This window comes from Amblyomma americanum, chromosome 5 (genome assembly GCF_052857255.1).
Source record: "Amblyomma americanum isolate KBUSLIRL-KWMA chromosome 5, ASM5285725v1, whole genome shotgun sequence".
In the NCBI taxonomy this organism is placed as follows: Eukaryota; Metazoa; Arthropoda; class Arachnida; order Ixodida; family Ixodidae; genus Amblyomma; species Amblyomma americanum.
In genome coordinates, this window is record NC_135501.1 from 17,201,798 (window position 1) to 17,217,895 (window position 16,098).

General features: G+C 49.1%; 1 protein-coding gene across 3 annotated transcripts in view; it reads right to left on the reverse strand.

Annotated features, from left to right (window-relative positions):
- LOC144132306 (galactosylceramide sulfotransferase-like) overlaps nucleotides 1–16,098 on the reverse strand; it is a 443,966-nt gene that overhangs the window by 88,381 nt on the left and 339,487 nt on the right. For 2 of the 3 annotated variants that reach the window (XM_077664618.1, XM_077664620.1), the window contains one exon: nucleotides 10,299–10,611. The exons of the other annotated variant lie outside the window; for it this stretch is intronic. In XM_077664618.1, coding sequence (XP_077520744.1) covers nucleotides 10,471–10,611 — 141 coding nt within the window. In that variant the 3' untranslated portion in view covers nucleotides 10,299–10,470. Of the gene's footprint in view, nucleotides 1–10,298; nucleotides 10,612–16,098 lie in introns of those variants that run through there. 3 annotated transcript variants of the gene reach the window in all.

Sequence of the window (16,098 nt, forward strand, 5' to 3'; positions counted from 1 at the left end):
TTTCAGATGCCATTTTAGTTGGGTATCATTAAGCAGTGCATAAGAAATCTTGGCCAGTTCAGACGACATATCTTGTTGCGGCACTAGCTGAGCTAGAAGATAACTACAAGGTGTGTAAAGATGTCTAAAATTTATTCCAAGTAGCCAACCAAATGTCTTATCAAGACATTTTCTAAAGGTTTAGTAACCGTCTCAGAGGGTGGTTGACATGTCTATTCGACTGTTTATCTTGACGATTACAAAAAGTCTGACAAGCTTTTATGGATGTCTAGAAGTTCTCTTTGAATCAGCTACGAAACGTCCTCTAAAAACACCTTGTAGCTCGAACAGGTGAAGCATTAGCTGAACGAGAGGACAAGTACAGAACGTCTCATTGGTACCTGGAAATATCTTGCAAGCCGTTTATTAGTTGTCTTGCTAAGTCATTTTCCAAATGTTCACAAACCGTTTAAAGATTCACTTAGGACGTCTTCAGGACGTGTTTGACCTCTCGCCAAGATTACTTCTAGATGTCTGAAAGATGACGCAGTGTTGCACTTGCCAGTCATGGACTGCTGAACTTACCCTTCATGGTGGGCGAGCAGCGGCTTTGGCACAGGGTTTCACTCGGTCGGTGTTGTGGCTACCCTGATGGGTACAGGCCATCAACCCCTGTGGGTTCGATCTTCCCGCGAGGTGGAGGCCTCAACGAGCCATCACCGCGCGTATACAGTTGGGAAGCGCTGCCGCGCACGCAACCTCAGCAGGGAGGACAGCGGCACAGCAGCTCGCAGCAAAACAGACTTCCAAGTCTACAAACGACACGTTTATTCGCCCCGTCCCCAATGCTCCTAGCATGCCTGCATGTTCCTATAACATGGTCACTGGACGCTAAACGTATTGCGATGGCCACGCATTTAAGTGGACGGTTTCAAACAAAGTATTTACTCGTGCTTTCGTTCTTGCCTCGTATTTCGTTATATGCACCACAACAATATGTATTTGACTCAGGTCTGCATTTTTAACGCCTGATAGGAAACTATGCAGGCTGAACACTCCGAAGTGGCTGCCTTATGGACATAACGTCGAGCACATCGCACACAGTGCTCCACAACCCAACTGCTTATTTTCGTCTGGCTGCTAATGCATGCGTAGACAATGCAGTGGTGCCCAGATGAGTTCTTGTTCTTCCAGGAGGATGACACGGACATGTTTAAGGACACTTAGAGGTTACAAAGCTCGCTTGTTGTGCATGGAGAAAATGCGCTTCGTATAGCGTTTCGGCAGCCTGGCGGACGTTAGCGCCTGATGCCTGGATACGCGCGACCCGGTCCCGGTGCGAGAGTATCGTATTCTGATCTATAGGGGCGTCTTCTTAACGTTGTCTTGAGTAAGACGTTTTAGATACCTTTTTAAAGAAACGTCTAGCTGGAGACGTCTTAGAGAAGTGTCTGAAACACTTCTTGCCGCCGACCTCTATGAGGCGTTTACATCGCGCGACACGTGAAGCCATGTCGACCTGTTTCAGGATGATTTTACAACTCTTTTTTTTTTGTTTCGTGGGATAAAGACTAAGGATTTCTGAATTCACGGGCAAATTCCAGAACTCCGCAAATAACAATACCAGCTTTTTTAATCAAGACTATTTCAGCGATATGTTGAAACATCGACGGTGCAGTATCGAGTATCTGTGTCGCAAACACACATTTTCACGGTATCAGGTATCGGTACCGAAGATACTTGTTATATGTATTGTGCCCAGCTCTGGCAGTATCATTGTGCGCAGTGAAATGCCGTCTTCGGGTGAAAGCGTGATCGATTACCTCCGTGGATAACAGCTTGTTGCTGAGCGGGAAAGTCCTTGGCCACAAGAAGTTCGAGAGAGCCCTGCTGTAGCACTATAAAGGTAACGTTTGTTCTTTGATCGTCCCTCTCTCCGCTCATCATCATGAGAAAATGACAGAGTAGCGTCGTGTTCGGCTTGATCTTCGTGATGGGTGCGGCGTTTTCGTAAATGTGAATTTACCTTGCGCTGGGGGAGGAGGATAGTCTTCGCTATTTTGCGCAAACGCAACACCGCCTCCGCAGGTTGCTCTTTCCGGTTTCCTTACGGAGGCTGGGGAACCTTCCGGAGGCGGCTGCTCCGTGGTTGCAATGTAGCCAGCCAAACCGGGAATATATGATGCCGACCGTGCCCTCAATGAGTGGCCGGGCGAGTACAGGACATGACCAAAGTTCTCTTCGACTTCGCCCTATGAGTCGCCACATGAATCACGAGTCACAGGCCCCGCGCCGTCAGGCCTGTCTTCGCAGCCTCCGTACGCAATATGGCCAAGGCACCTCGGCTATGCACGTGGATGTGGCTTCCTATGCACAGCCCCACAGCTATGCTTGCGCTGCTCTCGATCACGCCAACATCCCTTATCTTGGAGCGTCCTTCACGGCACCGGATCCGGCGGCCGCAGAAGTTATTGCAATAAACACAACCATCAAAATGAGCGACAACCAACAACACAGCGCCCACATTTTGCTCCGAAGTATGAACCAACAAGCCCGAATTTCAACGTTGCTCAAGCAAATTTCTAGTTAAACGGGCCCTTTTCAATGCGCTTTCCTGGACCCTTCTGTGACTCTGTGAGGTGCACAAAAGATCCTCGGAGGATTTCTAAACGCGGTGCGTCGACAGTGGTGTGTCGGGTAGCGGAGTTCTGCGCTTTCCAAGCCTGCGTTGTGCGTGTGCACGTGTGAGTGGTGTGTGCAAGGCGACGGCGACGAATAGCGTGGCGAGCACGAGGAGCGGAGAGCTGATGTGTCAGAGTACCGAGGTGTAAAGGAAGACAACGCAGCGGAGATCGGGTCATTCAAGCGTGGAGGCGGCAATCGTCGGACGATGTGTCCGTGCTGCCGTGACCTCGCTTAGATCACCGACGTAAGCCTCCTGCTTCCCATTCAAGCTTGGAGGTGGCAGCCGATGGATTGAGGGTGCGTACTGCCTAAAGGCACCCTTGGATAGCCTGTTTTAAGCCTCCGGCGTTTCGTGACGCCGTTGACGGTACCCGGCTAAGCTTTTTCTGCTTCTGCCAAATTCTTCGGGCTGCTGACGGGGGTCCACCGGCGTCTACCTGTGTTCCTCTCCGCTCCTAATACCATCTGGCTCCCATCCGTCGCTTCATTCGACGCAACGCCAGCGACGCATCGCACTACATCCACCTGAGTCCGCCCTGTCTGCAAAACATCCCCGCTTCACCTGGGACGCTCAGTACCTGGTGAGCTTTCCTTTATTTCTGTACTGTTGTACGCGTGTTGAGAGTGTGTTCCTTGTTTTTGTTCCGTATCAGCTCTTTTCCTTTAAAATATATATACGGCTTCATTTTGTTTTGTTTGATCTCTTTGCTTTCTTGTCTTGCTCGAACCTGCACGCGATAGCGTTCCCCTTCAGAAAATCCGGGACGCGCTACCAATTCGCGACAGACTCTCATGCCGTGTCAAGACTTTCGCATTGATTTTGCCCACGCTTTGGGATGACACGACAATAATGCATGTATACATTGTTGTGCATTAATATAAACCGTTCAATAACTAGCACCTCATCGTTAGGAAAGTTCAGCGCTGCTATCGAGAGCTCGATACTTAATTAGCAAATATTTTTGTGTGTGTGTTTTCTGTGTTGCTAATACTGCTTCCTATTCTGTGTGCCTTTTTAATGTTAACTTTGTTTAGGTATACACAGACTACTAGTATTGTTTTCGGAACTATTGCGATGTAACTTCTGTCATGACGCCTATTGTGAGATTAATTTGCCTTGTTTCGATATGGTTATGATACAGTTCGTTGTATTGTTATTCTGCGTTGTATTTTTGGTTGTATTTCCATAGTTAATTCCAGTGCTTTTGCTTTACCCTTACTAATAGTTGTTTATTTTACGATCTGCACCAAAATGATGTATTTTTTGAACTATTATTACTAACCCTATTTTGCCCTCCTGCAACAATCAATAATGGGATTAGCAGTATGTATAAATAAGTAATTAAATAAATTTGTTTCCAGTAAACTTGTTGGAAGTTCGCGCTTTTTGTGTCTGCTCGTTCTTGGTCCTTTCTCCTGTTCCGCTATTGCTTCGATTTAAAGACTCTCAAGCCGCCTGTAGAGCCTATACGAGTGGACGTGTTCCGCGCACGGCTTTCCGCGTACTGGGCAGCCATCTCCAGTATGATCACATCATCGCCTGGTCCGCAGGACATGCAGGCCTCGATAGCAATGCTATGTCAGATGCCTTAGCTCGTGATTCTGCCAACCGAGCGGAGCACACTGACTCTACTCTCTACCCCCTCTCAATCCATTTTTGAATCCGCCAAGAGACGCTCCGCCTAAACAGGCGTCTCTACCCCCGCCACAAAACAAACTTTCCCCGGAGGACTCCTCCACCTAAGACGCATCCAAACACTTACTTTCCCCAATCTCCACCACCTACATGCATTCCCTCAACATTATACGCAGATACATGTCCTTGGTGTGCCGAACTTCCCACATTCACGCACATTACATGGACATGCTCAGCTAAACCGAACCATTTTAAGCCGCCCATCGCGGCGCTGGAGCAGTGGGAGATGACGCTGGCCAGCGGCACCCTGGAAGACCAGGGGGCGCTAGTCGCCATAGTCAAAGCGTCAGCGGAAGCCACTAGAGTCTTGGACTAAGGACCTCACCCACAACCCGCTCCGGTCTCCTTTTTACAAATAATTGTTTATTCTATCTCTACGACTTCGCGTGGTTACTGGTCGCACTGCGATCCTGGTCCTTAATCAGAGATGTCCCGAAGGCGCAGTCCTCGGTATCGTCAATGCTGGAGGACGTGGCCAGATTTAGCGCAATGGAGCCGGAGTGAGCGTAAGAGGTCAGGGGTTCTCGAGATGTTGGTCTTCCTCAACACTGTCTATTGAACCAAAAGTGGGCGGGTGTTGATAATGTTCTTTGCTTGCATGCGGTGCCTCTGGCTGCACAGCGTGGCAGCATAGGTAACGGCTCGTCGCTTGGCGGATACCAACCGCTTGCTACAATTCTTCAGGAACTGTGTTCTTGTGTGCTGCGAGCTGAGGCTGTGCTTGGGATGGCACAATTAAAAGCAATTCCTCGCGAAAAACCACGCGGCCAGTTTTCCTCCCGTTTTGATGGCTGCATCTCATGGCATCCGGGTGCCGTTTAAAAAATTTTTGTAGCGATAGCTACATTACAGTAGCATTTCGAGCCTTCTGAGTGGCGGCGCCGCCACCCTGTGGCTGCGCCGCCAAGCTGTCACGTGGTTGGCACGTGGTGTGGAGCATCTGCCGGCGCCGCGGCGCCATAGCTGATCACGTGGTTCGTCAAGTGTTTGGTCACGTGACCAGCCACGTGGTGCGGAGCAGCTGCTGCTGCCGGCGGCGCGGTTCGCCGGCGAAACCGAGCTGCCACATCGGTGCGCATGCGCAATGTGAAGTGGGACGAAGATGAAGGAACGCCCAGCAAAACGGAGCACCGAAAGACTCGCTTTGCAATTCATCCCTGCAAGTCCCACTCGGCCAGCTGTAGCTATCGCGTCATTCCAGGTTTAACCAGAGCTAAACAACCGCCAATATTTCTTTTTTTTGCGGATAGGCGCATTGGTGCGCTCTGGCATGTAGGCTCTTTTCTATAGTAGACACTTTCGGTGTGCATTCGGCAACCCTTTACAAGAGTTGCGCAGGAGTCTGGCGAAAAGTTGTTCATTGACCCCCAGCCTCAGATGGCTTTCTTCCCTCTCTTCGGGCGAAGGAGGGTTGCCTTGATTGAATAGGTCCATTTCTTCCCCTCATACGCTGACAAGCTAGATCGATGCTTTATAATCGATTCTATAAATTTCCCTACTCTTTCCTTGCCGGCAGTTCTCGTGAATGGTTCCAGACTCCATTTTTTATAATATGTCTCTGGTAAGCAGGAGCGTGCTGTCATTTTTGTTCTACATGCCGGCTACTGCTTGCAGTGTGAAGTAGACATTCTCCATATCTTCTACACTTGCCACTGCTAGAATTTCGCCCAGCGGTCGAGCACAAATGGCCATTCCTCGTCGTCTTTATTATGGAGTCCTTCGATATTTGGCTGCTCTGAAACCTGAAGGCAAGCCAAAAGCGACGGCTGAACGGTTGCCTCCATCTTCACGGTCATGGGGGGTTGACAGTCTAGCATTTCCACGGGATGTCCCATGCTTACGACGCACGCAGTACATAAAGACAGGCAGACTGATGAAAGCTGTTTATTTCAGCTAATTTTCATCCTTAAATGCAGGGTGTTGAACCGGAATTTGTTCAGTGTTCTCTAAGGGCCCAGTTCCTTTGTAGCGATAGCTACATTACGGTAGCATATCGAGCCTCCAGCGTGGAAGCGCCGCCCCGCTGTCACGTGGTTGTTCACGTGGTGTGGAGCAGCTGCCTCCGGCGCGGCGCCGTGGCTGATCACGTGGTTGGTCACGTGACCAGTCACGTGGTGCGGAGCAGCTGCTTCTTCAGGTGGCGGTGGTGGTGGTGGTAAAAACATTTATTAATTATAGAGAGAGGTGTTGGGGTCCGTGACCTGAAGGGTCACGCCCTTACAACCACTAGGTGGGGATGCCTAGTCAGGCACCCCATTGGCGGTTGCCGCAGCCCGGGCACGCTGCGTTAAGGCCCATTGGGCCCGGAGGGTGCAGCAGCCGGACAGGGTCGCCTCCCAGTCCTCTCGGGTGGGGTTTGGGATAGGGGGTAGGGATGGGTTCTGCTGGCAGGCCCACACCATGTGGTAGGTGTCCGACACCTCCCCACAGTGAGAGCACCGCCCGTCGAATTGAGGATTGAAATGCTTTAGAGTTGCCGGGCACAGCATCGTGTTAGTGAGCAGGCGCAGGAGTACCCGCTCGTTGGCGTTCCCCAGCCCTTTGCAAGGAGTGGGAAGAGTTTGGTGGGTGGATTTGTAGTAATCGCATATTTCCTTAAAAGTGTAAACCGGATTGAAATCGTAGTCCTGGTCATCGTCGGGTCCCGAGGGAAACGCCCGGAGAGAGAGCGCGCGGGCGGCGGCGTCGGCTGCTTCGTTTCCGTGGAGGCCTTGGTGACCTGGAGCCCAAATAATAGATCGGTGCGCAGGATCGGAGTCTCGGCTACAATTTTGATAGATGCGATAAGCCAGGGGAGTAGCCCACCCTTGCTCGACGTTTCGACAAGCCCCTCGCGAGTCGGTGATTATGTATTTGGAGGAGGAGTCGGAGGCTGCCAGGGCGATGGCGACCTCTTCTGCGTGAATTGCTGACTGGGCCTTGAAAGTAAGGGCGTCTACTGTTTTGCCCTCGTGGACGACCGCGGCCGTGTACCATCCCTTGGGGTCCGGGCCGGAGGCGTCCACGTAGTAGACTCCTGGTTTATTCCCAAAATGGCGATCCAAGGCTTCCGCCCGCGCCTGGCGCCTGCCATTATTGTCCTCTTTGGACATGTTGGTGGGGAGAGGCCGCACGTGGAGGGCGCGTCTCCAGTGTACGGGAAGGCGGCATCTCTCCTCTGTGAATTGGGTGTGCTGGATGTGAAGTCGGGCTAGAAGGCGGCGACCCGACCCTGTCTTTGCGAGACGAGTGTATTGGTTGGTGAGCTGGGCCTCCCGAAGCTCCCTGAAAGTGTTCACCATCCCCAGTCCCATGAGGTGGCTGGTAGAGGTAGAGATCGGGAGGTCCAGCGCGCGTTTCATGATTTTGCGGAGGATGACCTCGAGAGCATCCTCTTCCTGTTTCCGCAGGTGGAGGTAGGGAGTCGAATACAAGATTCGACTGGTCACAAATGCGTTCGGCAGCCGTAAGGCGTCTTTGCATCGTAAACCACCGCGCTTGTTGGAAACCCGGCGGACCATGCGGCCCACCTGGTCCCCCACCTGCCGGAGCTTGGCGAGTGTTGTGTCGCAACGTCGCTGGTTGTGTATGAAGAGTCCGAGGACTCTGATTTCCTTGGATTCGTTAATGGGGCCGCTTTGCAGGCAGAGATTGATTTGTGTCGAGCATGTGCGCGAGGGGCGCAGATGCACGAATTCCGATTACTGCGGGGAGCATTGCAGACCACAGTCCCGGGCATAGCGGTCCACTATGCTGGCGGCCGTTTGCAGGCTGGTCTCCATGTCCCCTAGGCATCCTTGCGTAGCCCAGAGGGTGATGTCGTCGGCGTACAGCGCGTCCTGGACCCCTTCGACGGCACCCAGCAGGGCAGGTAGGCGCATCATGGCTATGTTGAATAGCAGAGGGGACAGCACCGCGCCTTGTGGAGTCCCCCTCGTGCCGAGCAGGAAAGGTCCATGCTCTTGGTCCTGTATTTTGATGTATGATAGTCTGTCCGTGAGAAATTGCTTCACGTAATTGAAGGTATTGATGCCGCAGTGAGCTTGACTCAAGTGTGTGAGTATGACCTCGTGAGTTACATTGTCGAACGCTCCTTTCAGGTCGAGCGCGAGGACAATTTTGTCGTTTTGGGGGTATGTGATGGGGTTCAAGATTTTGCGGTCGAGTTGGAGCAGGACATCCTGTGCGGATCTGTGTGGGCGAAATCCAAACATGGTGTCCGCGAAGGTGTTGTGTTGTTCGAGGTATTCGGACAGCCGATCCCGTACCATCGTCTCCATCAATTTGCCCACACACGAGGTGAGAGAGATGGGGCGGAGGTTGTCCGTGTCGATTGGTTTGCCGGCCTTCGGGATGAAGGTGACAAGGGCCGTCTTCCAGTCAATGGGGTGTGGGGTTTCCCCCGTCCAGATCGGCGCGCCGGCGAAACCGAGCTGCCACAGCTGTGCGCATTTGCCGTGTCAAGTGGGATGAAGATAAAGAAGGAACGCACAGCGAAACTTAGCGGCGAAAGACTGAATTTGCCATTGAACTGTCCAAGTTCTACTCGGCCAGCTGTAGCTATCGCGTCACTCCAGGTTTAACCAGAGCTTAACCACCGCCAATGTTTCGGCTCCGAAGCAACCCAGAGCAACAAGGAATTTTACGAGACACAGTAGGAAGAATTTAATAAAGTTTTGTTGTCTCCCGCCTAATGTGTGTCGTTAGATTTGCTGTTTCTATGGGATGCTGAAACCAACCCGCCAACAAGAAGCTTTGTCAAGCTGTGGGGAAACACTCCGTTCCTGCTCGAATCGACTGCGACCGTTTCGAACTTGTCCGAAAACTAAAACGGGTAAGTGACTACAAAGTCAGCAAAGATAGATGGATAGATAAAGAGAAGGAGGGAAAGGCAGGGATGTTAACCAGAAAGGGGTTCCGGTTGGATACCCTGCACTGGGGAAGAGGGATTAGGGGACTAAAAGGAGGAAGAGAGAAGGGGAAAAAGGCATAATACACACACACGCACAACACTGTCACAATTTGTCACTCAATCAAGTCGCACTCAAGTAGGCAAAGAGTGCATTGTATGCCTTGGGGGCAGTCGACTGCTGTGGCCATGAACCGAGGATCTTTTACTCCGTTAATGGGCGAGGATCGAGGCGGTCAACAAGGTACTACAGAAAGGTACGGGAAGTGGACTGGATTCTAGAAAGCAATCTTAGCAAAGGCGCTAGAGTGTCAGGTGTGCGGATGAGATTAGGAAGTTGGTGGCGATGAGCCAGGCGCATCTAGAAGAAAACAGGATTGTCTGGAGAGTTAGGGGAGAGGCTTTTGTCCTGCTAATGACGTAGTTAACATGGTGCCGACCGTGATGAGAAATATGTATGGTTTCTTGGGTGATGTCAGCAATCATGTGCGTTAAGTGGCACCCGCGCGTATTGCTGCCCGGTTGCGGGGGATGGCAATGACGACGGTGGGCGTTGCTGTTTCGGGCGTAGTCAGACTGGAAGCCAAGGCTATGGCGTCCGCTGCGAGGATCCAAGTTCTGCTGAAGCGGTATAACAAGGAGCTCACCAAATGTTGCAGAAACTTTGCTACGGAATTGTGTATTCGGATGGTGTAGGTCGGATAGCCAGCGCCTGGGAGCATGAACAAACCTTACGTACTCGATTGTTGTGCTCTTGGTCACAAGTTCCTTCGTGTGTCGAGGCTGAGAAGTGGTGACATCATCTTTATTCCCCAACATGCGCAAGGAGGAGGTGCGCTGGAATTCTGAAAATGAGTGTGATTCTTTTCTGTATATATTCTGCCAAAGTGCAAGAAAAAGCAGGCATATTTCTAATCGCAAGTCGTCGGAAATGTTTACAACGGCATGTTTATCGCTGGTCTACTCTTGGAAACGGGCTCTTGTTTGTGTGTGTGTGATCCTGCATATGTTGACTGCACAGTGCGCAGACACGGGAATTGAGTTCACATATCAATATTTTAGCATTTATTGCTTGCATGCGTTGACGTACTCCTCGATTTCTGTCTCACTGCGCTCTACACCAGGTAGCTTGGTCATGTTCAGAGGAGGATGCACGTTGCAGCGTCTGAGGGCTACATACGCCACGGCAGTCACCTCTGACTGCGGCAACTGAAGGCCAATTTCAATGAGGTTGCAAAGGCGCTTGTCCTTGGCCGTCGTCCCTTTTAAGTTGCTTTTTCCGCAGTCGCTCAGTGAAAGCCAGCTCGGGAAGCATCATGCGCGTGCACTCCTCAGAACTGTTCTTTGCACGGAACGTAAGGACCTGCGTCACGTACAGAAGATGCTCGTATCACGACTCCTTCATAAAACTTACTAACCGATCTGCGCCGCTGTACGGTTGAGGTAGGCGGAAACAACAATGACAGAAAAGCACAGGTTGGACCTTTCATTGCAAGCTGCTTTTAATGTGAACAACGCAAAAACACCACTCTCAGTCATGCGCACTTTCATCGCTGTTATTTTTTGTCAGGTAGACGAAACAATGCCTAAAATCAGAAAAGCGTTTTGTGGGGATTATTACAATTACATCATTTACAAGTCCCGCGGAAGGGAGCATCTCTGAAATCTAACTGCGCGCGCTTAAATGCTTACACAAGCTAGCTGAAATTCTTGTAATATTACATTGCTTCATTAGACAATAAAGATTTTGCTAAAACAGTCACAGAGAAACATACTTTTAACGTTCAATTACTTTCAGAAGCTTTCCACCGAGCTGCCTGTTGTGACTCGAAAGCATATGGCTCCGTTGACTTCACTGCAGCTACGTATCGATTCAAAGAGTGCCAGATGAGGTATAGCGTAAAATAATTCTTCGACATCTACAGAGAACCTGAATTCAATAGTGTCTTTTGTCTGTAGAACAGCTACGGCTTCCTCAGAATTCTTTGTGGCGTAAGGATCAGCAATCCGAAACATGTTCAAGTGCTTCCGCAAAAAAAAAAAAACTGATTTCCTCTTGCAAGATGCCTTTTTCGCTAATTATGGCTCTGATGAACACTTAATTCCTGCAAGTTTTAGTGGCAGAGAACACAGTAAGGCTGTCCTTCTTACTGCTAACAATTGCATGCGACTCGTGAACATGAGCGGTCCATTGGACGGATGGATGGATGGATAGATGAACGGGCGGTAGGAACGTCCCCTTTGAAACGGTGTGATGGACGTTGCCACCATGCTCAGTTTTTTTCCTTTATTTTTGTTAGCCTGTGTGTACGTTATTAAAATTCGCCGTTTTCTTCAAAATACGTCTTCCAACACTTTTAACCTTATGTGACACACTACTTCTGAGCCACTAGTCTTACAGTCGATTTTTCCTAATTTCAACAGCAGATGTATTTGCATGACCATTGTTATATCTAAACCCTAGGGCTTCAGGAGGAGTGACTGTGCCTGCATCGACATCGGGACTTTAGAATTTTAGTATGAGGTGTTTTATTATTTCTACAGATTTACCACACACAGCACGTGCCACCTTCTTTGTTAAATTTCTTTCTGTAGCTGCGCGTTCTAAGACACCCTGACCAAGCTTCAAAGAGTAAGGCACTGCTTCTTGAGTTATCATAAAACTCTTCCTTCCTGATCTGCCTTTTCCACTATGGATATAGTCCTACACTATGCTTCCTTTCCATTCAATTTATTCTAATTTTTACCATCTGCGCTTTTAACCTGTAGTTTAATCCTCTTTCTTTCTCCGTCCTCGTGTCTGGCATACTTACTGGTTAGCTTCCTAGTTCTTTTCCGCCAGTGCGAGTCAACGCTCTTTCTGAGCAGGTATTTAAATACCTTAACTGCCCGCATGTTATCGTCCAATTTCCTCAGGCGTTCTTCGTATAGTATTTTACTCTGGGCTTCCCGTGCGTCGAACGATGCCCAGCCCATATCCCCTTGTACAGCCTCGTTTGTGGTTCTCCCGTGGGCACCTAGTGCTAATATTCGAACAGCTCTCTGGTTTACTACTAATCTCGACTGAACTTCAGCCCTTAAGCACAGAACCGCATACCCGAGAGTAAGCCCCGGCACCATTATTCCTTTCCAAATACCTCTCAGTATTTCATATTTGTTGTACCCCCTAGTGCCCTATGTTTCATTATCCCGACATCTCTTCGCCCTTTTACTACGAGAGACTGTTCGTGCTTTTCCGTGTACATCTGCCCTTCGTTTACTCAAACCCCGAGATATTTGTATTCGACCACTCCGGTTATTTAATGGCTTTGTATTCTAAGCACCTTATCAGTTGTATCGTTGAAAACCACAAAACCTGACTTAGTTCGCTAAAACTGGAACCTAGAGTGTCTCCTTCGTCTCCACAGCAATTATTCAGGGTTTGCAAATATTCCTGGCTATCTGCTAACGGTACAATATCGTCCGCATACATTAAACCCGGTAGTCGTTGCTTCAACAACATTTTGCCTAATCTGTACGACAAATTGTAACCTTCACTGTTTCCTTGTAGCCTTCTTTCCATACTTTTAATATAAAGCATAAGGAGCAGAGGTGATAGAGGACAATCTTGCCTTAATCCTTTGCGTACTTTGACAGTTGTCATATTCTTAATTCCTTCCCATGTTATTTCAACTTTCTTTTCTCGATATATTTCCTGTAGAAAATCAACTACCTACTGACCAATACTTTCATTTCTTGATATGTTCTACAGGAGATCACTCTTCACGTTGTCGTATGCACTGCTTATGTCCAAGAAGGCTAAATGCAGAGGTCTGTTTTCCACCTTAGCTATTTCTGTGCACTTGGTAAGCACGAACAGACTATCATCTAAGCGCCTACCACTTCTGAACCCGTTCTCAAGTTCTCCGAGTATTCTATTAGTTTCTACCCATGACTGCACATTTAATTTCACTGTCTGGATCGCCAGCCTGTATATAACTGATATTATCGTAATCGGTATAAAGAATTTTTTGTTCATCTTATCGCATTTCCCTTTATAAATCAAATTCATTTTACTCTCCAGCTGAGCGGAGTTTGCTTATCTGTTATGACTGCCTCCAATGCTTTTATCAGCGTTTCTTTGCCTCTTGGGCCAAATTCATTCATTAGCTTTATTGGAATGTCGTGTATCTCTGCGGACGTGCATTTTGAAATATTTTCTTCTGCATTTTTTCAGTTAAGATTGCCCAGTTCTAAGCTGTTTTCTACTGTGCTGTCCTGTGTTGCTCCCTCATTTGGGGCGATTACCCTATCGTATTTCATAAATGCCTCAGCTATAACTGATTCAATGCAGTTCACAGCGTCATCTCTTTTCTTGCTTTCTTTGATTTGCTTTACTCAGCCAGCTTATATGGTTCTGTAATTTTCATGGCCCCCTTCACTTGCATCGCGAACTTCGGCCACCACGCGATCACAGGACTACTTTATTTGAGCCTAGGCGGAGACGATCCGATAAGATTCCCATTTTCTGCCTACTTCCTCTTTAGGTAACTGCGCCCTCTTTTCTTGTCTGTGTTCCCGTGATGCCAACCGTCGTTGTTAGATGGCCTCCCTAATTTCCTTATTCCGCCAAATTCGTGGATTCCTCTTTCCTCTCCAGCGGTTTACTCCTTATACTTCTTTTATTTTTGTACTAATGAGTAGTACTGACTGATTATAATCCGACTTTTTTATGGGGCGTTTCTCTATTACTTCCTCTATACCGGCCGCTATTGGCGCTATTTGTTCAGCATTTAATTTTGCGTTCTCTTTTTTACCTCCCTGCATTTCTCTTTGAAAACAAGGAGCAGCCTCACCTGGTCATCTATTGCCTTGATCACATATGCATGCCTCTGCTAGAAGAAGTTACCATTCTGCGCAAGAGCAAAAATGAGAAAGCACGCGTGCTTCCAGAAGCGTTTTTAATCAAACAGAAAGGACATGAATGCTTAAGTGATGCATAAATCAGCCTATATAACAGAGAGGCACGCTTCCTTGAAAGCATGATAACATAAACCTGTATTTTCTAGCGATAGCTACATTACGGTAGCATTTCGAGCCTTGCGCGTGGCGGCGCCGATACGCTGTCACGTGGTTTGCAGCAGCTGCCGGCGGCGCGGTGCCATGGCTGATCACGTGGTTGGTCACGTGATCGGGCTGCCACAGCTGTGCGCATGCGCCGTGTCAAGTGGGACGAAGACCAAGAAGGAACGCCCCGCGAAACGGAGAGGCGAAAGACTGACTTTGCAATTCAACTGAGCAAGTTGCACTCGGCCAGTAGTAGCTATCGCGTCACTGCAGGTTTAACCACAGCTAAATCACCGCCAATTCTTTTTTATTGCGAACCCAATACTACGTCAGGTCTAACCGCCCGTCGCGTATGCCGTGCTCTCCCCAGAGCCGGCGCTGTGCTTGGCAGGTAGTGTCCCGTCCGCTCTCTCCGTTGCCACGACGACGCGTGACGTCGATTGCTCCCCGCCCCAGCTAGAAGGGAGCCGCTCGTCGCGTGTGCCATCGCCCTCGAGCCGGCGCCGCGCCTACAAGGTGGTCTCTCCGTCGTTCATATGACGACCTCCTCGCCTTGCGCTCGCTCCGTGGCGGCTTTACTGGGATATATCATCATCATCATCAATATCATCATTATCATCATCAGCCTTACTACACCCACTGCAGGGCAAAGGCCTCTCCCATGTCTCTCCAATTAACCCTATCCTTTGCCAGCAGCATCCACCCTTTGCCTGCAAACTTCTTAATCTCATCCGCCCACCTAACCTTCGGCCGCCCCCTGCTACGCTTACTTTCTCTTGGAATCCACTCCGTTACCCTTAAGGACCAGCGGTTATCTCGCCTTCGCATTACATGCCCTGCCCAAGCCCATTTATTTCTCTTGATTTCGACTAGGATGTCATTAACCCGTGTTTGTTCCCTCTCCCACTCTGCCCGCTTCCGATCTCTTAACGTTGCACCTATCATTTTTCTTTCCATGGCTCGCTGCGTTGTCCTTAACTTAAGCTGAACTCTTTTCGTTAGCCTCCACGTTTCTGCCCCGTAGGTGAGTACCGGTAAGATTATGCTGTTGTACACTTTCCTCTTGAGGGAAATTGGTAAACTGCCACTCATGATCTCCGAGAATTTGCCACATGCGCTCCACCCCATTCTTATCCTTCTAATTATCTCCCTCTCATGATCCGGATCAGCTGTCACTACCTGCCCTAAGTAGACGTATTCCGTCACAATTTCTAGGCTCTCGCTGCCAATTGTCAACTGTTGTTCCCTTGCTAGGCTGTTGAACATTACCTTGGTTTTCTGCATGTTAATTTTTAGACCCATCGATCTGCTCTGCCTGTCTAACTCATTGATCATGATTTGCAGTTCACCTCCTGAGTGACTCAGCAAGGCAATGTCAACAGCAAATCGCAGATTATTTAGGTATTCTCCATTTATTCTTATTCCCAACTGTTCCCTATTCAGGGCCTCGAAATACCTCCTGTAAACATGCGGTGAACAGCATTGGCGAGATCGTGTCTCCTTGCCTGACGCCCTTCCTTATTGGAATTTTATTGCTGGCGTTATGGAGGACTATAGTAGCTGTGCAGTTGCAATATATATCTTCCAGTATTTTGACATAAGGCTCTTCTACACGCTGATTACGCAATGCCTGTATGACTGCGGAGATTCCCACTGAGTCGAATGCTTTCTCGTAATCAGTGAAAACTATATATAGAGCTTGGTTAAATTCTGCGCATTTCTCTATCACCTGCTTGATAGTGTGAAGAAGATCTATTCTGGAATATCCTTTACGAAAGCCAGCCTGATCATTTGGTTGATTAAA